The sequence below is a fragment of the Podarcis liolepis genome (genome assembly GCF_965112155.1).
Source record: "Podarcis liolepis genome assembly, chromosome: 13".
NCBI classification, from domain to species: domain Eukaryota; kingdom Metazoa; phylum Chordata; class Lepidosauria; order Squamata; family Lacertidae; genus Podarcis; species Podarcis liolepis.
The window spans coordinates 33,154,489-33,179,968 of record NC_139573.1 but is presented as its reverse complement, the minus strand read 5'-3'; the positions used below and the strand labels follow the sequence as shown (position 1 = coordinate 33,179,968).

The 25,480-nt window shown below is 46.9% G+C and overlaps 1 protein-coding gene across 1 annotated transcript in view; it reads right to left on the bottom strand.

Moving 5' to 3' along the window:
- GPR179 (G protein-coupled receptor 179) overlaps positions 1-14,669 on the bottom strand; it is a 45,244-nt gene extending 30,575 nt beyond the window's left edge. Inside the window, exons 1-2 of the mRNA XM_083469379.1 lie at positions 13,238-14,669; positions 3,984-4,092 (exon numbers count right to left, since the gene is read on the bottom strand). Of these exons, the coding sequence (XP_083325505.1) occupies positions 3,984-4,092; positions 13,238-14,133 (1,005 nt within the window). The 5' untranslated portion in view covers positions 14,134-14,669. The remainder of the gene's footprint in view (positions 1-3,983; positions 4,093-13,237) is intronic.
- Between the last annotated feature and the right edge of the window lie 10,811 nt (positions 14,670-25,480).

The following is a 25,480-nucleotide window of genomic DNA, read 5'->3' as shown; positions in this document are numbered from 1 at the left end:
TACACCAGGGGTAGGCAACCTAAGGCCCGGGGGCCAGATGCGGCCCAATCGCCTTCTAAATCCGGCCCCCGGACAGTCTGGGAATCAGCATGATTTTACATGAGTAGAATGTGTCCTTTTATTTAAAATGCTTCTCTGGGTTATTTGTGGGGCATAGGAATTCGTTCTCCCCCCCCAAAAAAAAATATAGTCCGGCCCCCCACATGGTCTGAGGGACAGTGGACCGGCCCATGGCTGAAAAAGGTTGCTGACCCCTGGTGTACATTATGCACAAAGGACCAAAGGCTCCTTTCCCATCATTTATTCTGCTGCTGCTTTTCATGGGGACAGAGGAATCTGCCTTACACTGAGTCAGACAATGGGTCCATGCAGCTTCAGGACTGTATACTACACTGGTCTTCAACTGGTAAATGTCTTTGGCTGGTGGGTCACAGCCTGATCCAAGGTGGGCTGCAACAGGAGCACTAAATTAAGTAGCAGGTCACCCAAATGTATGTTTGGGTTAAATGTGGCCCTGGGCCTGAACAGCTTGGAGATGTCTGGTCTATACTGACTAGCAACAGCAGGATTTCAGACTGGAGACATTCACAGCCAACTAGAGATGTGTGTGGGCATGTTTTGAACCCAGAACCACCACTGAGTGCTGCGCCACTGAGCCGTGGTCTCTGAAGAGCTGTGCAAGGAACTGCAACCCTGCCTCTTGACTACCGGTGGCCCTTTTCCTTTTCTATTTTTGCCTTTGCCACAAATATGTGGCAAACATCCTGCTGCAAACATTGCCAGGCAGCTGATTCCACTCTGGTCCCCCTCAAAGCTTTCCCGGCTTCCTTGCACCAACTGGTCTGCATGCCTGGGAGACCTCCCAAGCTGGTTCCTATCACACGGCTCCCGATTTGAGGCACACACAGACCACCACGAGAACAACAAACCATCCTGTCCCTGCTCATTGTAGGCTTCGTGCCCAGTGTTCATCGCAGCAGGCAGGCACCAACACACACTCCTCGGGCAAAAGGTGCTTAAATGCAGATTTGCACATTAAACCCCTGCTGTGCAGTGAAGGTACAGAGCAGCTGAAGGAGGCAGATGGGTCGGCAGAGAGAAGGGGGGATAATGCAGGGAGGCAGGAAGCAAAGGGGAAATGAGACACAGGAGGGATGCTGGAAAGAAGCAGGAGGAAGGCAGTGGCAGAGAGGGAGAAGAGTGATGCTGGCTGAGAACGGTACTAGGCAACATAGCAGATTGAAGGGGGCAGGGCGGGGGGGAGACTCAGCCAGGCTATCCCTGTGGCAGCAAGGAATATCACAGAAGAAGAAATCTGCAGGTTTCTTCAAAGGGAAAACACCCTATGTGCTTTGAGCAGAGATTTTGACAGCAGCAAAAATCTATGAAATGATATACTTAATGGTCAATTGAATGGTGCCTAGAACATCAGTAAGTTTTTTTTATTGTAAGGCACTTGTATGAACTTTTAATGGCAGGAGCTGCATTGAAAAGGAAGGAGGATTAAACAAGTGTGTGCGAGACAAGATGTTTGAAACACGTTTTACAAATCGGCAAGAAATGTACCGCAATTAATCAAGGGTAAGCAACAATAACCATTTAGCATATTACATTAACATCAATTTATTCATTTGCACAAAAGTTTGAAAGCATCGACAAGAAATTACGTTTCAGAAATTCACATATAGCCCCCAAGTAATCCAGGCTGCGTTTTTTTCTTTTCAATGTTATTTCACCTTTCTTTGGTTTTTAAAGATTTATGTGTTGTTGATGTTTACACATTTTGTACGAAGTGATGTAATGTGCGGAGTGTTTGTCGCATATGGTGACTTAGCTGTCAATATATCGTACCGTATGATAGATTTTTGTCCTGGCCAAAGAAGAAACCTTTGAGAATTCCTCCTTCGGCAAAACTTTGAGAGGTCCTCTAGCTTTCGTTCTCCTTGCTAGTAAAGATTTGGTGCTCCAGCTCTGACAGCAAAACACCAGGCAGCAGCTGAAGTCCAATAACATTTGGAGGGACACAGATACCTAATCTCTGACAACAGAGGCTGGTCCATTTATATACCGTATTTTTTGCTCCATAAGACACACATTTTTCTTCCTAAAAAGTAAGGGGAAATGTCTGTGCGTCTTATGGAGCAAATGTGTGGTCCCTGGAGCCGAATTGCCCAGGGGCGAAAAGCAGATTGTGTGTTTTTTGTGGGGTTTTTTTTTTGAAAGAGGGAAGTGGGTGTTGAAACAAAGCCACTAATGGGCAAGCGATCGGGGAGGGAGATAAGGGACGCTAGAGATAAAGGAGGCTGCCTGGGAGGGGGGAGGCAAAGACAGCAAACTTACAAAGGGGGGAAACAGGAAGACTAAAGCAAAAGAGAGAAATTAGAGGAAAAGGAGGAGCAAAAAACTGCTCCAGCTAAGGAAAAGACACTACACTAAGGCAAACAAGAGGGAATGGAGTGTTGAAAGGAAACAGCTGATCAGTGGGATCGATAGAGAGATAAGGGAGGCTAACAGAGGCTGCCTGGGAGGGGGGAGGTAAAAGTTCATGGATCCTCTGGATTTTTACATTGGGTCACCCCAAATTCACCATCAGATCACATAGCATGTCCATGGCTACAGCCTGCACCAAAAAAATAACGCACCCACTGTTTCCTGGGGCTGCAATGGTGCAAAAATGTGGTTACAAAGCACGGATCCACATGGTTCCTCAGGATTTTTGCATTGGATCACCCCAAATTCACCATCAGATCCTCCTTCAAAAACTAGGTGCGTCTTATGGTCAGGTGCGTCTTGTGGAGCAAAAAATATGGTGAATGGGGCCGTGCCCCGTGAACTTCAGCCAGCTGGTGGTTTGGTTGGACTGGTTGGATGCAGAGGAATGGTGGGAGGAACCAGCTGGGGAAGGTTCAGAGTCCAGGGAGTGGTGGTGGGACAATGATTAGTGGTCAGAGGGAGAAGAGGGAGCAGGCTGGGAAGAGGGGGTATTGGAAGATGAAGAGGTAACAGGGCTTAGTGAGCAGGGAGGATTTGTGGCAGAGAGAAGTTCAGAATCAGAGACAGAAGCTGAAACAGGAAAATGGGATGTGTGACGCCAAGAGGCAGAGAGGAGTCCGGCTGGTGCAGAATCACGGGTGTCTCCCCCTCCTTCTGCAACAAGCTTTCCTCCCTACTTGTCTCCCAAAATCAGAAGAGGCACGACAAGGGAGGAGGAGAGTTTAGCTGCACACAGGCACAGTCTCCGATGCTTGAAAAAAGGCCTGGTGTGGAGGCATCTCGGCAACTGATTTTCATTGAAGAAGACCACTGGGAATAAGTTGCTCTGCTCATTGGGCCTGACACTCAGCTAAGTCTGTGGAGGTCGTGTTTTTGCTAATACATTGGTACCTCGGGTTACAGACGCTTCAGGTTACAGACTCCGCTAACCCAGAAATAGTACCTCGGGTTAAGAACTTTGCTTCAGGATGAGAACAGAAATCGCGTGGCAGTGGCACGGCAGCAGCGGGAGGCCCCATTAGGTAAAGTGGTGCTTCAGGTTAAGAACAGTTTCAGGTTAAGAACGGACCTCCGGAACGAATTAAGTTCTTAACCTAAGGTACCACTGTAAAGACTTAACTCCACCTTTGAACTGAGTGATTCCTGACCTGCAGCAGGTATTAGCTGGCTCTTCCTGTCCTTGGCTCTGGTTCCACCTACTGTGGGGCTCCCTGCCACCTGCCCCACCAGTCACAATGGGCACCAGACCCCACTGATCCCAGAGATTGTAAATCACAGTCTGAGTCTTGACTGTGGCACTGCTGTGTGACGTACAGCAACGACACAGGCACTTACCGGTATGTGTTACGTAGAAGGTGGTTTCAGGAGTTATGGGTATTTCTAGGGAGGGAGTTCTAGACTGAGGATGGGTACTTCAGAAGAAAAGGCTGCTAGCTAATATTGTTATACATGAGATTAATTGGCAGTAGAGCTGTAAGGATCTTCCTTACCTGTGTGCTGTTGAGGTCACACTGGTGGGTGTTTGCAAACCATCCCTGTCCACTGGCACACTGGTTTATGTCAATCTTCTGGATTCTAACATCCATCCTCAGAACTCCCCTGGATAACAGATAACACAAGAGGTTAGGCTTGCAATGTAGAAGGCAGGAGGTAAAGGTAAGGTAAAGGACCCCTGGACGGTTAAGTCCAGTCAAAGGTGGCTATAGGGTACGGCGCTCATCTTGCTTTCAGGCCGAGGGAGCTGGCATTTGTCCACAGACAGCTTTCTGGGTCATGTGGCCAGCAGGACTAAACCGCTTCTGGCGCAACGGGACACTGTGATTGAAGCCAGAGTGCATAGAAACGCCGTTTACCTTCCCGCCGCAGCGGTACCTATTTATCTACTTGCACTGGTGTGCTTTAGAACTGCTAGGTTGGTTGGCAGGAGCTGGGACAGAGCAACAGGAGCTCACCCCGTTGCTGGGATTCAAACCACCAACCTTCCAATCAGCAAGCCCAAGAGGCTCAGTGGTTTAGACTACAGCGCCACCCAACACCTGGGTCTTCTGCAGAGTCACAGGGTTGCTACAGACACTGCCACAGCTGGCTGATATGAGCAAATAACTGCTCTCATGAGCAACCTGTGCCTATCAGCAGGGAAATGATGTTTGATCACGCCATAAAACGTGGGAGAGTAAAGAGATGATTAAGGCTATTCTTCATTGGGGAGCAAGGATTTAATCCAAACTATGTACAACATGAGGATGAAGAAGATGATGATGATTCAAATATACAGAACCTTCACAGCCTGAAGCCAGCATAGCCTGCCACCCCAAGTGCTGAGGAGCAGGGGTTGCAAACCATTTTAGGTCCATGGGTACATTTTTATTTTTAAGCAAGTGCCAAGGGCACTACATCATCTGATCACTTCTCAGGGCCCTTAGTCAGATCAGTGTGCGCGTGTGCACATGTACACACACTCTATTTTTTCCATGTAATCGTTGGCTCTAGTAGAATTAATTTGAGCTTTGAGAAGCACATAGAGCTGAGAGAGGAAGTGGAAAGAGTGTCACTATTCCAACTTCCTGCTTCCGCTCTATGTGGTAAGCCCACTCATAGCCAAGGGTCAGCGAACGTGGGGCTCAGAGGCTTCATACACTACAGAGAAAGACCTCTCAGGGGCACAATACCATACCCTCCAACATTTCTCCAATGATAATAGGGACATCCCATTCCAAAATGATAATTTTACTATTTATACCCCACACATCTTAATGAGTTGCCTCAGGCACTCAGGGCAGCTTCCAACATATATAAAAAACATCATGAAACATTTAAAAAAACAAAAACTTCCCTATACAGGATTGCTTTCAGACAGCTCGGGGGGTCGAATAACTCCATACTCTCCAACGAAAATAGGGACATCTTAAGGGAAAGCAGCACATTCTGGGATCAAATCAGAAACCGGGACGGCTTCTCTAAATCAGGGATGCCCCTGGAAAATAGGGACACTTGGAGGGTCTGCAATAGTGCCCATGGGGGCCATGTTGGCAATCCTAGCTGTGGAGGTTGCTGTCCCATCCACACAGTTGGAGTAAGATTCAGTGGTCAGTTTGAATGGTTTCTCTGTGATGAAGGGCTATGTGTCAACTTGACCTTTCCCTAAGGAAGTGAAACGTGTTCTGTCATCCCTGGAGATGATGTTCTAAGTATGGACAAAGCATCATTTCTTTCCTATCGAGTATAGTCTATGTTTCCTCCCCATATAACTAGGGATAACGTCTCTCCAGGTAGAGGACACTACAAACAAACTTTAACCCTGACAATCACTTCACGTTTTCAAAGATTGGGATGGAGAACCTGTGGCCCTCCAGATGTGGTTGGACTTGAACTCCCATCATTCCTGAGCATTGGCCATGCTGTCTGAGATGGATAAGGGCTGGAGTTCATCAACACCTGGAGGGCCACAGCTTGATTTGTGCGCCTAAACCCTCAGACCTGGAGTTCAAGATGGCTTAGGCAGTTTCTCACTTTTTTCCAAATGAGGTCTCCACCTTTCCACATCAGCTTGCAATTAAAGGGGGAGGGAGAGAGTCCTCCTGAAATTTAATCAGCATTTTAGTCCAAATATACACTGGCATTAAAATGGTTTTGGTATATGTGTTTTTAATTATTTTATATTATTTTATTTTGCCTCGAGCGTTTAACTTTTGTAATTGGTGTTTTGCTTTGATACTGGTCAATGACCGTAATAAAACCACTTGACCATACACACACACACACACACACACACACACACACACACACACAATTTTGAGTGATATACACATTCTTCCAAGGCACATTTCCTGTAATTGTTATGTTTTCCCTACTATAGGGTTGCTATATTTCAAAAAGTAAAAACCAGGGCACCCCAAAAGTTATTGAGCTTTCTTTAGGAAGACCCCAAAGTTGCCCCCCCAAGATCCAAAGTTGCCTAAGATCCAGGACAAAGTGCCACATTTCAGAAATCCCCCCCCCCCCGACTTCAATTTTTAATGCATACTTTAGCCTAAAATAAATATTTTTGCACAGGTAACTTGGCTGGAGAACTGTTTTTGCAAAAGAAGAAGAAGAAGAAGAAGAATTTTATTATTTGCACCCTGCCATCTGACTGAGTTGCCCCAGCCACTCTGGGTGGCTTCCAGCATATACAAAAACATAATAAAACATGAAACATTGAAAAACTTCCCTACACAGGGCTGGCTTCAGGTGTCTTCTAAAGGTTGTATGGTTACTTATCTCCTTGACACCAGAGAAGTGCAAATTGGAAGGGTGACTCTGATTCAGTTCACATCTTGTTTCAGGAAGCGCAAATGAGGTTGGTTCGCCTTTAAACGAAACTTTCAAGGAAAAACCTGCCCCTCCTTAACCTTAACTACCCTCCATGCCCTTAACTACATCTAAATTCTGCAAGTCAGAAACTCAAGAGTCACTGTCAGGGATGCAATTTCCTGGGAGCTGAAATGGATACGTAACTAAGATGAATGAACAACATACATGCTCACAAACGGCCTGGAGAGTGTGCCCTTTTCCAGATGGACGCAGGCTTTTGCGCTTGCCTGAACTCTGGAACAGACAGATCTGAAGCAGCCAAACAGGGTCACCGCATGGGGAACAACCTGTTTGTTGATTATTTATGTACTACTACACTGGCTAGCAGCTGTTGGTCAACGCACAGGGGGAGGATGGACTTATCAGATATAGGACACTATGAAACACACACACAATTTCTCAACAGTGTAACAGGGGGGGGGGGGAGCCTAAAAGGACTTATATATGATGCAGAAAGAGCTTGCTCATTCAAAGGGCAAGAGTAGACAGGCAGACACATAAGCAGGTCTGTGGTTGTGACAGAGGGACCAATGGTTCATCAGCGTTCGGCCACGAACAAATTAAGATTGCAAATCAGGAAGAGGTTTCTTTTAGGTTAGAACTTTTTTTAAAAGAAGTCCAAGGTGGAAAGGGGGAAATCGTTTTTTAAAAAGTAAAGGTAAACATACTTATTTACTTACTAAATTTGTATACCACCTTTCACCCGGAAACTACAACTAATCCAGAATGCGGCAGCTAGACTGGCGACTGGGAGTAGCTGCCGAGGCCATATAACACCGGTCCTACATTGGCTCCCAGTATGTTTCCAAGCACAATTCAAAGTGTTGGTGCTGACCTTTAAAACCCTAAATGGCCTCGGCCCAGTATACCCGAAGGAGCGTCTCCACCCCCATTGTTCAGCCCAAGAAGTGATGGTTACAGGGAAGCAGGCAGAGGGTCTTCTTGGTAGTGGCGACTGCCCTGTGGAACACCATTCCATCAGATGTCAAGGAAATTAATACCTTTAAGAAGATATCTGTGTTGGGCAGCCCTGTTTAGGGAAGTTTTTAATATTTGATGTTTTATCATGTTTTTAATATTCTATTGGGAGGTGCCCAGAATGGCTGGGGAAACCCAGCCAGATGGGTGGGGTATAAATGTTGTTGTTGTTGTTGTTGTTGTTGCTACCACAGGATTATATTGGTCCATAAGAAGACAATATTCAGGCAATACCTTTATTAGGCCAACTAAAATGTCACAGAATCGCAGGCACATTATTTGAGTCCTCCAGAACTCTTCCATTGGACTAGATGGTAAAATGAGCAAGGATGGAGACAGGGTGGAGATCTACACATGATCTGGATTTTCCCTTGCCATGGTAAATCCTAAAACTAGCCTGTTATACATCTATAGTCAGTGCTGCTATGGAAGCTCATTATCGTAATGTTGTTGCTATTTGTTGGAAGCCGCCCGGAGTGGCTGGGGTAACCCAGTCAGATGGGAAACATATGCATATATATATATAGCTTTCAAGCGGCCCAAATGATAACTATTTCCACTAATTGTCAATAACAATAACAATAACAATATATTTATATCCCGCCCATCTGATAGGGTTTCCCAGCCACTCTGGGTGGCTTTCAACAAAATATTAAAAACATGATAAAAGATCAAACATTAAAAACTTCCCTAAAAAGAGTTGCCTTCAGATAACTTCTGTAAGTCATATAGTTGTTTATTTCCTTGACATCTGATGGTAGGGCGTTCCACAGGGTGGGCTCCACTACCAAGAAGGCCATCTGCCTGGTTCTCTGTAATTTTGCTTCTTGCAGTGAGGGAACCACCAGAAGGCCCTTGGCACACCCCAAAACTAAACAACCTGATTTGAAGAAACTGTCTCCATGTGTGAGGGCTGGGCTTGAGAAAACAACAATGAATGCCGTGCTTTTGCACACGTTTTATTGATAATGCCTCTGCAAGCTTCACTCCAAACATCACGCTTGCACAAGTGCGGTCAAGAAATATTGGTTCAGCTCTGGAAGTTTCACACACCTTCGAAATCCAGCAGCATGTCAAATTTGACTCAAGCATTTCCAAATTTCACATCTTCAATGGGATTGGAGCAGCGCCTTTTCCTGTTCACCCCTTTGCCCCTTTTTTGTGTCAATATATTTTAGACTGTAAGCCTGCAGAGAGGGGGCTGTGTCCTGTTTTGCAGAAATTTGTCTTCTTTTTTTGAAGGGCTGTCTCACCCAAGTCCAGTTTAAATATTAAGAAATCTGAAAAAGGAGAGCAGGAAGGGCTTTGATGTTGCCCGTCAATTTTGAGCAAAGGTAGAAAGGATGGTCTGCCAACCTAGCAATTTTGAGCAACACCTAGGCAGCAGACTGAGCAGACACTCAGATCACCTGGCCACAATCTTCCCCACTATCATGAATTGAATTATATTTCTAATTCAATAAATTATAGTCATTATTTCGAAGTTTGCACCTATACATTTGAAGCAGCATGTGCAAATGTTATGCAGATCGATGCATTCTTCTTCTCTTTTTTTGGAGATGCATTTCCTGGTGTTCTCTTTAGCTACCCTGCTTGGAGAAGGGACCACATTGTGGGAGGACAGCTCTCTGCTCCTTTTGCCCCTCTGTTGCCCCTTCTCCTGTACTCCAAGAGACAGAGTGGTACTTGCTGGGGGGGGGGGAGTCGCCTGAATGTGTTATTTGCTAGAGGTTCGCTGAGTGTATGGAACTGAATTCTTCCCGAAAACCCTACTGTGCGGGGGCATTGAGGAAGGTTAGGTTACACTCTTCCCTTCAGGGCCATCTTTACCCGGGAGTGTAAGGGGTGTGGGGCACCCGGGCGCCAAATTCTGGGGGGCGCCAGGCTGCCGCCGACTGCGCCCTGGTGACTGTGCGGCTGGACTCCGACATCGCTCCAAATCTGCGTTGGCCAGATCTGGCAGAAAAGGCGGTATAAGGCCACTCCCTGCCCCAGCACCTTCCCTGGGCTGCTCAGATGTGGGCCCCAGCGGCAATTCGCCTCGCTTCACCTTTGCAATGCCCCACCTGCCAGACACAGCCAAGCAGGTACTGAGGTGCTGCTGCCACTGTCCATGTGCACTGGGTGCGCCAGAGGAGAAGGCCCCACGCCACCCCCAGAATGACCAACCTCAACCCCCTGCTCTGAACGGGCAGCCAGAGAGGAAGGAGAAATGTAAGGAGCCCCGCCATGCGACCCCGGGCTGGGCTGGTCCAGGCTGCAGAGCCTGGTGCACAGAGCTGCGCTCCATGTGGCTTTTTGACAGCTCCATCCCGCAAGCAACGTGGTTTTCGCCCAGGGCATGCGTGGAGGTTGCCTGGTGCTTGCCTTTCCCCAGGCGGGAACGCGGGAAGTAGTTAGTCACGAGATCCGTCGTGTCAAAATTTGGGGGCGCTGGGTGGATCTTTGCATCCCGGTGGCGCATATGCTATAGATGGCCCTGCTTCCCTTCATCCCAAACTGATGAGAGAGGCTCTGGTTATTGCTATGGGACTGGAGATCCGGGGCATGCTAAGACTGGACACAGAATGGCCACTGAAACTCATCCCTTGCTACCAACTCCAATCTTTTAGCTGGAGGTGGGAGGGATGGAAGTTCTTCCTCTACCCACCACGTCACTAGGGGCTTTCCTCAAGGACCACATTTCGTCCTGAGGTTTAACCTAACTCTTTACTCCTTGTAGTAGGATGCCATGGTTTTGCAAAACCCATTCTCATCAGATTGTTCTCCCTCTTAATTCTCAAATCCTTTAAAAACCGGGCACTAGACCCCCTGCCTTCTTTTCTATAGGCACAATTTGCGTTCTCACCAAGCTGACATGGGTTTTGGCCTTGGCCACTGCAGTTTTTGCCGTCCTCAGCAGGTAGCAAAAGCAGGAAGTTTATTACGTCTTTCCGGGGATGAAAAAGGTGGCTAATCATAGAGCTTCCATCAGTCCCACAGTGGGAAACGGACAGGTATCTAACCTCCCACATCTCTGCCAGAAACTCATAATTGGCCCTTTTACATGCAATAGCTTGGATTTGCAGGATTTTATACCAGGCGGATGCTGCGATATTAGCCATGTCATTGTGGACATGTAAGATTTAAGGTCTCCAGCCTCCCCATTTAAATATAAAGAGAAATATATTCCTATAACCCAGCAGTGGTGAAATTGTTATCCTTTGTACATTGTTTTAACTCCCATCATCCTCTGCCCAGCATGGCCAATGGTAAGGGATGATGGGAGTTGTAGTCTAGCAACACCTGGAAGCATCACATTGATTCCTGATCTGGAGGAAAACAAATTCTTTGTCTTTGGTCATCTTTTTTCCTGGGATTTTTTTGGGGGGGCTACTGAGTATTGGAAGACAGGAGTGTCTGGCGTGCTCTGGTCCATGGGGTCACGAAGAGTCGGACACGACTAAACGACTAAACAACAACAACAACAACAACAGAGTATTGGCTCTCAGCCCCAGAACCTCTTTGAAATCTTAAGTTCAACCCTATAACATGTGAGCTAATATTTTTTAAAGGGTTATTTTGAACCCTTGTGCAGAGTTCCTTTCCCTCACCTAAGCTCATTTCTCACCATCTCTCTCTCTCTCTCTCTCTCTCTCTCTCTCTCTCTCACACACACACACACACACACACACACACACACACACTCTTTTGGGATTAGTGAGGACTGTCCAGGACAGAGTACATGGTTGGTGAACATGAATGAACAAATCAGACTTGTAAAACAATATTGCAACAATACAATCATAAAACTTGCTCTGAGCACCTGTTCTGAGCAAGAATCCCTTTTAGGCAACTGGATAAGGATGCTTTAGATGTACTGGAGTATCCCAATCTCCCAAACCAGAAATCATAGACAAGCCAGGCTAATAACAACTTCTGTGGACTATTAACTTTTGGGTCTTTCTCTGGGTATGTGGGAAGAGAAGGTGGCAGCAGCCTCTGAACAATGCCCCTTGCTGAGCAACGGCATCCCTGTACCTTGGCTCAAGGGACTTTCCATCCAGGCTGGAGCCCCCAGCACTATTACATGTTAAGGACCTCGGTGTTTACCCACCACAGCACTGTTGTAAAGGACCGCACTGATGCAGCAGTGCCTGGAGAAAATATGGGGGTCGGCTTGCCTCCAGTGTCCTTGTTTCAAGGGACGCTTCCTTGTTCTATCTTTAAATTTAGTATTGCTAAATAAGGAACTGTTTCTCGACAGAAGGAATAGTTGGCAGGTTGGGTAGGGGGGAGGGGGAGAAATTCAATTCCGTTCACATCTCAAGACTGACCTGCTTAATTTGTACTTCCCAAAACAATAAACAGCACAGAATTTGCAGTTCTACTAATTTTGCAGTGCAGTTCTCCAGACAAGCAATGTCTACCAAAATGCATATGCTAGGGTAGAGTGTGCAGATAAGTGCAAATCCTAGTGAAAACAGCAAAAAAAAAAGAGTATTATATGTTAGGGGAAATCGCTTTGCTGAAAATGGGAATATTAGGAGCTTAAAAAGCTGGTGAATTTTCACGAGACTTAAACAATAATTAAATAGCAAAACTGATGTGAAATGTGCAGGGGGAAATTAGAAACCGAGAAGAACCGAAATGGACAGATTTGCCCATCCCTGGTGGCAAGCATATATGTGAGGGACTTTCTCTCCTCACTTCAGGCCCAGCTTCTGCTGTGTCTGAACAAATGGGCAGGTGGATAAAATAATGGCCTGGAGATCCGAGAGCTTAATTTGAGCCTGGCATCTCCAAGGCTTGGTCCTGGGACGTGGGAAATCATAGACTAAATGAGCATTGAAATGCTTTCTCTTTGTCCTTGAGAGCCGCCCACCAAAGCCTGGATCAGAGGACTCCTTTTATTTCAAAACAACCCAACAAACCTTGGTCTGTCCGATATTCCCAGTTATACAGAGGTGAGCACTGGTTACACAGTTGGGAAGAAAGAGAAGGCATGTCCCTTCTCTTTACACATGCTTTTGAGTAGTCTTTATTCATCCTTGCTTTTGTTGTTTCCTTACACTTGAGATCAGCTTCTGGGGCAGACTTAAATCGTGTGTGTTTTCTTTTTAAAACCTTTGCAATATTATTGCAAGCCACTGATAGGTTATGATTTTTCTTAATAAATATCACACTTTTCTGGTAAAGGGAATGGCAAGCCCCAAATCCTGCCTGGCCAAACAAGGATATCGAACAACTTCTCCCCTTGTTAACCCTTCCAAGGCTTGCTGTCTACCCAATCCCTGCTTCCCCCACCCAGCAGCTGCATTGAAGTTTGGCTTTGTTTATAAAGTTAGGGGACCAAATCAGGGATCTCCTGTGTCACACAAGTAGTTTGGTCTACAACCTCACCCCTCATCACCACCATCCTTCCCCGACTCACTTGAATTCTGGATTTAGATCAGGCTTGAGGCCGTAGAAGGAAGAGGAGAGGGTGACCATCCAGTTGGGCAGGAATTTCCCATCTTCACATTCCAGGAAAGGTGGCGACCACTTGATATGGCTGGTATCCATCACATAACTATCTCCCTGGCTCCATTTGGGAGTGTCGAGGGTCTTGAGGTCGTTGGTGAGAATCCTCTTGTAGAGCGACGGAGCCCTCTGGAAACGGAAGAAGTTGTACCACTCGTTTTCCCAAGTCAAATTCCTCAAGCTTTCTGCAGAGGCCGAGAGGTCTTGGAGCAAGATCTCATTGTTTTCCTTGGTGGCCTGGAGCATCAGCTGGGGCTTGGAAGACACCGGGTGAGCATCGAAGGTCAACACAGCTCTGTAAACTTGGGGGTCTCCATCCATAACACTTCGGACCAAGGCGTGGTACCACTCAATGTCTTCCTTCACGCTGGACTCCCGGATGTCGTTGGTCTGGAAGACCATGTTGAGGAAATTGGTGGCATGGGCCAGGGTCTCGGTCGCACCACGCAAGTAGGAACGCAAAGCTGGGGGAGGACCAGAGGCCTTCCCTGTGTCCCTCACCTCAAATCTCCGGGTACAGTTGGCTTGCAAGAGGTGAAACGCCTTTCCAGAGTACAGGAAGGCCGCCGCTGCCTCCGACCCGTCAGGATCTGTTTTATCCAAGTTGGGGGTAGGCACCCAAGTGAAAGTCAAAGCTGAAGAAGAAGGTGAAAGCGGGGAGGGGGAGGAGGAGGAAGGCATCCATTCCTTTGCTTTTGGAGTCCTGGCCTTGGGTGGAGCTGCCCGTTGATACTGGAAGATCCCAGCGGCCCCTAGGAGCTCCAGGTGGAAACACCCAACCAGAAACCCCAACAAGCAGATCTCCATGGTTCGGCAAAAGGGCTTGAGAAACACCAGTCATCCGGTGGGGATCATTTCAGCCACGGGGAAGCCCTCTTGGGAAGTCCCGATGCATCCGGCAGGGTTCTAGAGATCCTCAGGAAGTGGAGGGAGAAAAACCATGGGAAGCAGCGAAGGAAGCCTGCCCATCTCCAAGTGAGGGACATCCCTAAAGGGCATTGGCACACCTGCCAGAGAGTTCTCTGCCTCCTGCTTAGAATTTGCAGGACTTTGACCGCTCTCTTTCCGCCTCTCTTGGCCACTCTCGGTGCCTCGCTCTCTCTTTTGCTTCTGTCCTCCCTGGCTGGTGATGGAGCAGACGTCACTACAATATGAGCAGCTGCTGGCACTGGCTCCCCCCTTCTCCTTTCCCCTCCTCAGCTACTATTATATGCCTGGGCTTTTAAATCTCTGCAGATCTACACGCACACATGCACGGTTCTAGCAACAGCCTCACTTGCTAATGCTTGGAATGGAGAAATCCTGGGTAAGGCCAGAGAGAGAGAGAGAGAGAGAGAGAGAGAGAGAGAGAGAGAGACGAGGTAGGGAGGGAGATGGAAAGGGAACAGTGTCTGGCTCTCTCTCTCTCTCTCTCTCTCTCTCTCTCTCTCTCTCTCTCTCGTCTCACTTTAGTTCCATTAGGGGATATAGGTCTGACAGTGATGCAAGCAACCAAATCCTGCATGGAGTGCCATGGCAACGGGAAATTTGTCTTCCCACCTCACCCCTCCCTTTCTCTCCCCTCCCCGCCTTTATTCGTGTCCCCCCCCCCTTTCCATTCATCAGCTTGACTAACACCATGATAGTCATTTATAAGGTCACCTACTGCCTACTGATGTTTGTATCATGCTGCTAAATATAATTAACTGTTCAAGCACCAGTGAAGGGTGGTGGAAGCGAAAAGGGTGGAAAACAAGGATGGAGAATTTTCAGACAGGGTGTTCTGTACTGTTGCTTTCTACATGTTGAGATGGAACAGGAGATGTGAGATGGGGGGCGGCAGAGAGAGAGAAATATAGAATGGAGAGGGTGATTTGAAGGAGAGAGAGAGAAAAAGAAAGAACAACATAGAAGACAATCATGACCTAATTGGAGTCGCAGTTTACTGGGGCTCAGCCCCCAGAACCCCCTTTTTAATCCAGCGTCTTGGCTCAGCTCTGGACCACATGGCCTTATAATAAAGAAATGTACCCCTGAGCATACACAAAGTGCATTTTCCTTACCATTGCAACAGAGCGCATTTTACATTCTGGTGGTGTGCTTTTCCATCAGTTGGATGTATCATTCTACATTGCTTGTGCTATCACTTTGTCTTATTGTTTTTGCATACAACCCCTTTCTTTAATTGAGGGAAGGTGTGCCTTTATGCGGAGTGTTCACCATGCCTGCTTATCTCTTAACACTGGTTGTCAATTAGTGCTGCTAATTCAATCTTGCTGAATCCTTCTGCTGTTCTCCATGGCCTTTTGCTTTGCAGCGAAACAAATTTTGACTTGACTCACAAACACCAGAGACAGTGTTAGAACCTGAGGTATGAAAACTGGGAGCTAAATGGCACCTTAAGCCTAGGTTATGGGCACAATCGAATGTCTAAGCACACTTTTTTATATATATAACAAGAATACGAAACTGAAAATGAATGAACTGCAGCCAAATTATTATGTTCATTTTTTCACATGGTCTAGTCCTTCCCCTGCCCACCCCACTAATATTCTTCTCTTCTCCCATCTTCAGAGAGTAGCTGGAAGTGGGGAGGCATAAAATAAGCCCTCCTTACCTTCCACTCTGAAGTTTTAAGCTGAAATCTTAGGCTCAGTACTGCACCCAGAGCTCAGAAACTGCTTGCGCTATAATGAAATTCCCTGTTGCAAAATGTGCCTAGAACAGGAGTTGGCAAGGTTTACCTCGCTTGGGCCGGTTCACTCCAGTGGAGATCCCCCCATGGGCCAGATCATGTGTGCTTGTGAGCACATACACCCGGTGTCTGCATCTGTGCAGACGCGATTTCTGATGTCTGTGTAGACACGATTTTAGGCATATGCGCATGCGCAGACGTGATTTTTGGTGCCACGGAAGCGAGTCCCTGCACCGCGCTGTGTCGGTTTAGCACAGCACGCAGGGACTCGCTGAGCAGGCAGCTCAGTTTGGGAGCTGCTTGTGGGCCGGTTAAATGACCCCCATGGGCCTCTTGTGGCCCATGGGCCTTAGGCTCCCTACCCCTGGCCTAGAACAATGGGAGTTTTGAACACTGTCTGGAAAAGGTGAAGGACATTTGCCAAGAGGAAGTGTGAGCTGGAAGGCAAAAGACCATGAGAAAGACAGGGCTGACCCTACTTTTGGGTAAGGTGAGGTGCCCTGGGAAGTAGTAATGGCCATTGCCCTCAGTTGGAGGACAGAGTTCGGCTTGCCACTTGGGCTGTCCTGTTGCCCTAAAGTAGTCTGCTGCCGTCCCTTATTGAAGTAAGGGAGATGTTTGAAGCAGTGGGAGATGTTATGCTGCCATCCCTTATTGAAGTAAGATTCAACTGCCGGGCCAGGCTGCTTCTATACCTAGAACAGAGGTGGATGGTAGGAATGTAAAAAAGTATTATGTTCCATTCCACCCTTGTTGCATGCAGTGCTGTTTCTGTTCCACCACATTTGCCTTCCGCCAACAGCCTTATTACAGTTGTACCTCGGAAGTTGAATGGAATCTGTTCCGGAAGTCTGTTCAACTTCCAAAATGTTTGGAAACCAAAGAACGTCTTCTGATTGGCTGCAGGAAGCTCCTGCAGCCAATCAGAAGCCGTGGAAGCCCCGTTGGATGTTCGGCTTCCAAAAATAGTTTGCAAACTGGAACAGTCACTTCAGGGTTTGCGGCGTTTGGGAGCCAAAGCGTTTGAGAACTAAGCTGTTTGAAATCCAAGGTACGGCTGTATTTGTCTCTCTGTCTACTGTGGCCAAGTTACGCAAGTTACATCGTCTTCACATTGTCCCACCCCGTTCATTTCAACGCAAAGGACACATGGCATAAATTGGGCAGGGTGGGAGAGAGAAACATAACCAATTACACGTCATTTGCAGACTGAAATTAGGCAACAACAGCAGTGAATACCATTTACAGTCCCTGGACACGGGATGAAGAACAACCACAATTTCCACTCCCATTTCTCGAAAGAGAGGAAGAGCTGGAAACGAAACTGTCATTCCCTATTTGTGAATCAGAATGCAAGCAAAGGATTCCCCCTGCCCTGCTTCCCTTTAATTCATATTTCAGTTGTATAATTCCTCTAGGGGGCTTTGAAAGCTATTCTGGTTCTGATCACGTTCACTGAAATTAAAATGCCTATGCTGAAAGATCTGGGGTTTCCCCTTCTCTGTTGTCCACGTTTAGTTCTAACCCTGACTGCATAGACACTTCTTCTTCTTCTTCTTCTTCTTATTATTATTATTATTATTATTATTATTACAATGAATTGAGAACAATGAATGACTTAGCCCTTATTGGATGGAACTGGTTTTGAAAACACCTCTTAGAAACTCAACACAGGGGGTTTCCTAGCTCTGAAACCAGGGCGAGCCCCAAGACATCTTGCCGCCAGAGGAGAAGGACACGTGGTACTTCCTCACTGTTCTACATACACAAGCTGACCGGAGTCTTACTGTAGCACTGGCAAGTGGGCCAGCGCCCTCCATTACACCTGAGGGCAGCAGGGTATGTGATGCACACAGTTCTGACCATTCCTCGCCTCTCATCACCTGCCGCCTGAGACAGCCGTCCCACTTTACCAAATGGCAGGGCTGGTCCTGTCTGAAACTATGATAGCCCCATAACTCGGTTTTAGACAGCAGTCCTGCTTAGGAACGAATCCCGTGGGCATTCAGTAACACCAATGACTTCCGAGGAAAACATCCCTAGGATTGGGTGCAGATTCTTATAAGGGGGGAAAACCCTACTGAAGTCTTCAAGATTTGCCTGGGAATTGAAAATAATTACTGGGGAGCAATCTGTAGGAGCAAATATTTGACTCTTGATTAGAGTTTCGGCAGCCTTACCATGCTATCCATAACCATCGCCACCCCAAGTAAAAGATTCTGTTCCCCTTTCAGTTTCAGAACAGGAAAGAGTAATATAATAACCTCGTCAGGGAAGAATCTATTGGGAACATCTCCTGGGCAAACCCATTGGGAAGAACAGACTCAAAGATGCAGTTCAGAAATTGCACTGAACATAGTAGAAGGTGGTCCGTGAGGGCAAATGGGGCATTTACTCACTAATCTCAGCCTGCCCTCCCCCAGCCCCCACCCGCCTGCCTTCTCATTTACCCTTGCTTTGGTCTGGGAAGCTTAATGAACCATCTGTGACATCACAGCAGCTCTGCCAACAGCAGAGGCTGCCAGGTGACCAGCTAAAACACATAGGTCGTAAAAGGGTGATATTCTGATGGAACATTATTTCATGATCGGAAGAGACTTGTTTCTGAAGAATTTTCCCCTTGGCACATCATTTAAGGGGCACTTTGGTATAGAATGAATTGCGTTCTCAGTCTGATTCCTGTTGGGAGACAGGAACCTGCCATTCAGCATTGTAGAAGACAAGAAACATAGTTGGAAAGGGAAAACCATGCCAAGGGAAAACCATGCCAAATTTTCAAGAGATGTCTACGTCTTTGGGGGTCCTTATAAAACACACACACAACCCAATACCAGATACCGGAAGACTGTGGAAGTCCAACTTAATGCACAGAGAAAATGCAGTTGCGCTGTATAGAGAACTATAAGGCAAGATTGGAGTGGAGAGGAAGGGGAAAAGTCAAGGGTTAAAGTAGAGTCAGGTGGTAGGTAAAAGGCAAAGGTAAAGGGCCCCTGGACAGCCAAAGGTGACTATGGGGTTGCGGCGCTCATCTCGCTTTCAGGCCAAGGGAGCCGGCGTTTGTCCATAGATAGCTTTCCGGGTCATGTGGCTGGCATGACTAAACCACTTCTGGCGCAACGGAACACCGTGACGGAAACCAGAGCGCACGGAAATCCCGTTTACCTTCCCGTCACCGTGGTACCTATTTATCTACTTGCGCTGGTGTGCTTTCGAACTGCTAGGTTGGCAGGAGCTGGGGCAGAGCAACAGGAGCTCACCCCGTTGCGGGGATTCAAACCGCCGACCTTCCGATCGGCAAGCCCAAGAGGCTCGGTGGTTTAGGCCACAGCGCCACCTGCGTCCCGAGAAGTTGGATGGTAATAGTAGACAGGTCAAGTGACCAGAAGGCTCTCTAGACAGGTGGTGGTGGGTTTTTTGCACATGTAATCTGTAACAAGTCGTATGATGAAAGTACACTGGTGGTCAATGTATCCTGTACTGTCCACAGTTCTGTGATGCTCCCCCAATGTTATTGCTTCATTCTTGCTGTCTGAAGGGGTCCTCTTGAGCTATGGCGCAACAAAAGTAGGACCAAAAGGATCCCCAGAACAAGAAAAGTTACTGGATCTCAGCAGGAAGCTCTGAGACATGCACCGACTAGGTGTGAAATGTTTAAAAATCCATGATAATAATGTTACCAATCCAAAAGCCTGTCAAACCTATTTGTCAGAAGCAAGGGGGGGGGGGACGACAAATGTGTACACCTCTTTCAATTTGTCTTTAGCCTTCCGAAAAGAACAAGCCTCTGTTTCCAGCCAGAGGGGGAACCTCCCCCTCCCCCTCCCATAAAGCTTAACTCTGAATTTAGCCAAACATTCTGGTCCCTGAATGTAAATTGCTTTTAATGATGTAAAAGCCAAGTCTCTATATCCAACCCATTACTCTGAGCCAGCTCCAGTACATTGCACAGTTATACATCTATTATATGAAGATTAATAATTATGTTGTGCATTACGCTGTTTACTGCATGGCTGTTAGATTGTATCCTCTTTTTTTCTTTTTCTTTTTTTGCAAAACACACAAGCCCCAATTACTCCTGTTTTCATTCAAGGCAAAACCTGAAGCCTACTCTCATCTCATCTAGATATTATGGGGTGTATGTTTATAGGAGGGGAAGCTTTATATATTTAAAGGTTTTTGTGGATAGGGATAATAACCAACAAACAATATACAGAATGTTAGAGTGTTCCAAGCATCTAAAGACCCCTCTGGGGGTTTTCGAACAGAATAGTTCTGCTTTAGGTGGTTAAGTTTTAAAGTTTTTTTTTAAGTAAAGACATGGATATATTTTTTCTGTCTGCCTAATAAAGAAAAGGGGGTTGGCTGTGATAGGGTTGCCATATTTTGAACAGCAAAAAAGAGGACAATACGACGGCCATTCAAAGCAAATATATGCAATTTGTCTGAAATTTTACCCCTGAAAATGAGGACATGTCCTGGAAAAAGAGGACAAATGGCAACCCTAGATGATAAAAAAAATTTGCTTGCTGTGGTTGGGGAAATTGTTAAAAATATAAATAAATCGCTTGGGAGGCATTCTTGAAAAGTCAGACTAGGCAGAACAGCTGTTACATAGAACTCCTCCCAATTAGAACTATTGGGCATTCATCCTGATTTGCCTGCACAAAGCTCACATGAAGGTTGGACTATGTCCAGTCTTTACTGAGCATTCATTCTGATTGCTTGTGGTTATATGACTAACCATTCATCTTTATTTGCTTCCATCTTCCTTGTAATCATTGCTTCATCCCACACATTTTGGTGCATTTCCCTGTCACTTTCCTAACCTCAGAAAGACTGGCCATCATTGTTATAAGTGGATTGGTTGTGCTAGGGGGACAGAGTGCTTTAAGAACCACTTCAGCTGAACAAACCTAAATCTCCTGGTATGCATCCAAATCTCTCCTGCAAAATGGTCTGGAGGCTGCTAGAGTTTTTGCCCTTGCGTAGCTGTCTTTTCTTTAACAAATAGCCTCTCTCTCTCTCCCTCCCTCTCTCTCTCTCTCTCTCTCTCTCTCTCTCTGTGTGTGTGTGTGTGTGTCCCCACTTTCATCCCATTGTGAGCAACAGTTGGGGTGGACAATTCTGATAGGGTTGATGGTGAGGGTAAGGGGTTTGTTATGCAGTGGCGTAGCGTGGGGGGTGCCAGGGGTGCCGGCCGCACCGGGCGCAACATCTGGGGGGGGCGCGCTCGCTGCCTCCGGAGTCGCCGAAGAGCCTCGGGCGCAGGCTGTAGCAGAGCCGCATGTCTCGCGGAACCGACGAGCTGTGCGCGCGTCCGGGCTGAAGGCGCCCGGCAGGCAGCGGCTCTCAGCGCTCGCCGCGGAGGACGCGCCAGGCAGCCCCTCCTCACAGCCCCGCCTCCGCCGGTGCTGCTGCAGCTGCTGGGCCGTTGCATTTTCCTCGCCTCTCTGCCCCCCTCCTCCTCCGGGCAAGTGGCATCGTTTGGGCGGCAGCGCCAGCGGCAACTCGCAGGTTAGGGGTTAGGGGGGGCGCAAATTACTTGCGTTGCCCCGGGTGCTGACAACTCACGCTACGCCGCTGTTGTTATGTACTTAAGTTCTCACCCTGGGCCAGCAGGGGGATACTGTAGTTTTCACTCAGGTCCACATATGCAAATAAGGAATTGAAAGTGACGTTCAGTGATCAGATAGTTACAGAAAGTTGTTACTGTTGCGTTGTAGTGGAACTCTATATAAGCAGGCTGGCTGAACCCTTCAGTTCAGTTCTGTTCTGGCCTGTGAATAAACAAGAGCTGTTTGAAGAATTGCTGTGTCATCTGATATGTTCACCCACAATTTAACAGGGTTAAAGCCCCCTTTCCTCCTCACCACAGTCCTTGTGTCCCACAGTCACCATGTCTGCTATTTTGGATTTGAAATGCCACTCAGGGGCTCTCTAGATGTCGTTTACATTGTGCACTCGTGATGATATATATGATCCCTCTTTCAGTACAGTTCTTGTTATTATTTATTAGTTTTCTGTGCCGCCCTTCATCTGAGGATCACAGGGGTGGTTTACAATATAAAAGCACAAAAATACATAACAAAGTACAGTCGTACCTCGGCTCCCGAATGCCTTGGGAGTCGAACGTTCCGGTTCCCAAACGATCAAAAACCGGAAGTGAGTGTTGTGGTTTGCAAACATTCTTTGGAACCCAAACGTCCGACGGGGCTTCCACAACTTCTGATTGGCTGCAGAAGCTTCCTGCAGCAATCAGAAACTGTGCTTTGGAAGTCGAATGGACTTCCGGAACGGCTTCTGTTCGACTTCCAAGGTACGATTGTAAAACACAAAACCAATACTGCCTCACCCCAGTTTGAACGGCCATAGATTCTTGGCACATGCAAAGTTTTAATGGTGGGGCATACTGCTTTGTTGCTGATCTGTGCATGTGCTAGAACTTCCTGTTGAAAACCTGTAACCTTTTATATCACATAGGTTCCCGTTTATTTATTTATTGTCCTGCTTTTGTTGCACTATGGTGCAAGAGTGCCCCTTCCAGATAGCAGTAATGTGACAACATCATTGGAGAAGCATTGCAGGACAACTAATAAAGCGGATTGAGGTGTGGATGGTTCTGTAGAAATTCACCACTGATGCTCTCTGATTGCATAAATGACATGTTGCAGAATTCATCGACAAGAAAAAAAGCAAAGAAAAAACATTAGTGTAGAGGGGCCTTTGGTTTTAAAATACTAACACATTTAATGCAATGTGCATTTTGACCCCGAGTTCTCACGTATTCCCATGTATTCCTAACAAGGAGGGGTTGTTTGATTGAAGCCGAATGGCAGTTTTGCTACATCACAAGAGATGGAGTTCTAGAATGCAGAATGTAGCTGGGAAGAGTGGTTTTGACCTAATGTTGGGTATATCTCCTAGAAGTGGTGTGCTGTTGGTGCAGCCTTAAAATGTAGGATCTTGGGAGAAGCAGAGCCGTCAAAATATGAGCCTGGGATGACTTTTAAAGATTCTGGAACTAAGACAAGACTGTACCATGTGGATGGACATAATCTGACAGCTAGTTTTTTCAGAGGGCTCTCTATTGGACTGAAGAAGCCTTCATAGAAGTTTCAGCCTTTTGCTGGGAGAGACGGTGTACAGAACAAGGTCTGTCTTCCCTCCCTTTGAAGACTAGGATGAATAATCGATGGATCTGAAGGAGAAACCAGACAGGTGAGATTCTGTTTCAGGGGTGGTGGTACATATTGTGAAGACTACTGTACTACGATGCCCCTCTCCATCTCAAGAACATGGCATTGGGTGTGAGAATGAGCACTGCCACCCTTCTCCAGCATTCTGGCCAATCAGATGCATATGGGGGGGGGACGTTTATCTATCCACTTTCTGCATACCTGTACTATGTGTAAATTTATAAACTTCCATCCTGTCACCTCTTACAAGTCTTTTCTCAAAGTTTTCTCATAGTGCGGTTGTACCCATTACGGCTGCTTTAAGAGAGAGAAATTAAACAGGTGCAAGATTCATGAGCATAGAGGTGAAATACTGAAGTTGCACCTTTGAATTTGAGGATCTTGTGCACTTTTAAGAGAGCACAGGAGAAAAGAGTGGCAAGCCAAGCTAGCGATTAATGGAGCGCATGGTCGCCCAGATTATGGAATGAGGGTAAAGGGCACTTCTGAACATGTGCCGAGTGCACAACCCTTTTGCCACCAGGTAGCCTACTAACTATACTCATACTGTATATCTGAAAATATACCCTAAAACACATCTCCATCCCTAGGACTGAATTCTGGTTGAAATCAAGCCCTCCCTCTTGACTTGGGAATGAGAAGCAGGTGGAATTATATTTTGATAGAGCCGGCTTCAGTTAGCATGAGAATAGCTTTAGAACCATTTTGCATACTCCTCTATCAATCCCCATAGGTAGTCCAATATCTGTTTTATTTATTGCATTTATATCTCACCTTTTTCTCCAAGGACCTCAAGGTGGCGTACATAGTTTTCCCATCCTCATGTCTTCCCCACAACCCTGTGAGGTAGGTTTGGCTGAGAGGCAGCAAATGTCCCAAGGTCACCCAGGGAGCTTCATGGCTGAGTGGGATTTGAACCTTGGTCTCCCAGGTCCAAGTCTGACACTCTTAACCAGGGGTCAGCAAAATTTTTCAGCAGGGGGCCAGTCCACTGTCCCTCAGACATTGTGGGGGACCAGAATATATTTTTTTTGGGGGGGGGGGAATGAAGGAATTCCTATGCCCCACAAATAACCCAGAGATGCATTTTAAATAAAAGGACACATTCTACTCATGTAAAAACACGCTGATTCCTGAACCGCCCACAGACCGGATTGAGAAGGTGATTGGGCCACATCCGGCCCGCGGGCCTTAGGTTGCCTACCCCTGCTCTTAACCATTAAACCATACTGGCTCTTACATAAAAGTAAGGCTTAATCTTGTCCAAATTGCACACTGTGGTTTAACTGGAGCCTGCATTGAATACCAGGCTTTTGCCTTGAAATGTGAAATTGTAATGAGGGTGCCCCTGAGCATGTGCAGAATGCCTTCCCTTGTTATGTAGCAGTCATCACTTTAGCACAGCGAGAATTTGAGGAATTCCCGGTCACAAGGCAGGACTCCCAGAGTCTTTAACCCCTGCTGCTCTCACGCCGAGACATTGGTGTGGATTAAATATATGTAATATTGCCTATTTCATATCTTTTGTTGTGGCTACTGAAAGCAGGTGCCATATTGCCTACTCTCAGCTTCCAAGTCTCGTTGCTGGCTGTGCTGCAGAAAAGCTGCATCCATGTGATTTCTGCCTGTTAGGTACCTGCGAATCAACAGTGCATCAATCCCTAGATAGGGCTGCCATATGTCTGGATTTTCCCGGGTGTGTGTGTGCAATTTCCAAAATGTGGAGCTTTGTCCTGGGTGTTAGGCAACTTTTGAGTCTTCCTAATCGGGTTGAATCCTGCCAACCTAGCAGTTCGAAAGCATGTCAAAGTGCAAATAGATAAATAGGTACCACTCTGGCAGGAAGGTAAACAGCGTTTCCTTGCGCTGCTCTGGTTCGCCAGAAGCAGCTTAGTCATGCTGGCCATATGACCTCCGGAAGCTGTACGCTGGCTCCCTTGGCCAATAAAGCGAGATGAGCGCCGCAACCCCAGAGTCGGCCACAACTGGACCTAATAGTCAGGGGTCCCTTTACCTTTAATCGGGTTGAAATATGGCAACTCTATAGTAGAGAAAACATAACTATTACAGGTAATGTGCCTTGGAAGAATGTATATATTACGTACTCAGAATATAGGTATATTTTTAAAAAGTAAAGTCCATCGAAAAATCGCGGGTTTTTGGCTCAAGAACTTTCGCGGAGGCCAGTGTGGTGTAGTGGTTAAGAGCGGTAGTCACGTAATCTGGGTAACCGGGTTCGCGTCTCCGCTCCTCCACATGCAGCTGCTGGGTGACCTTGGGCCAG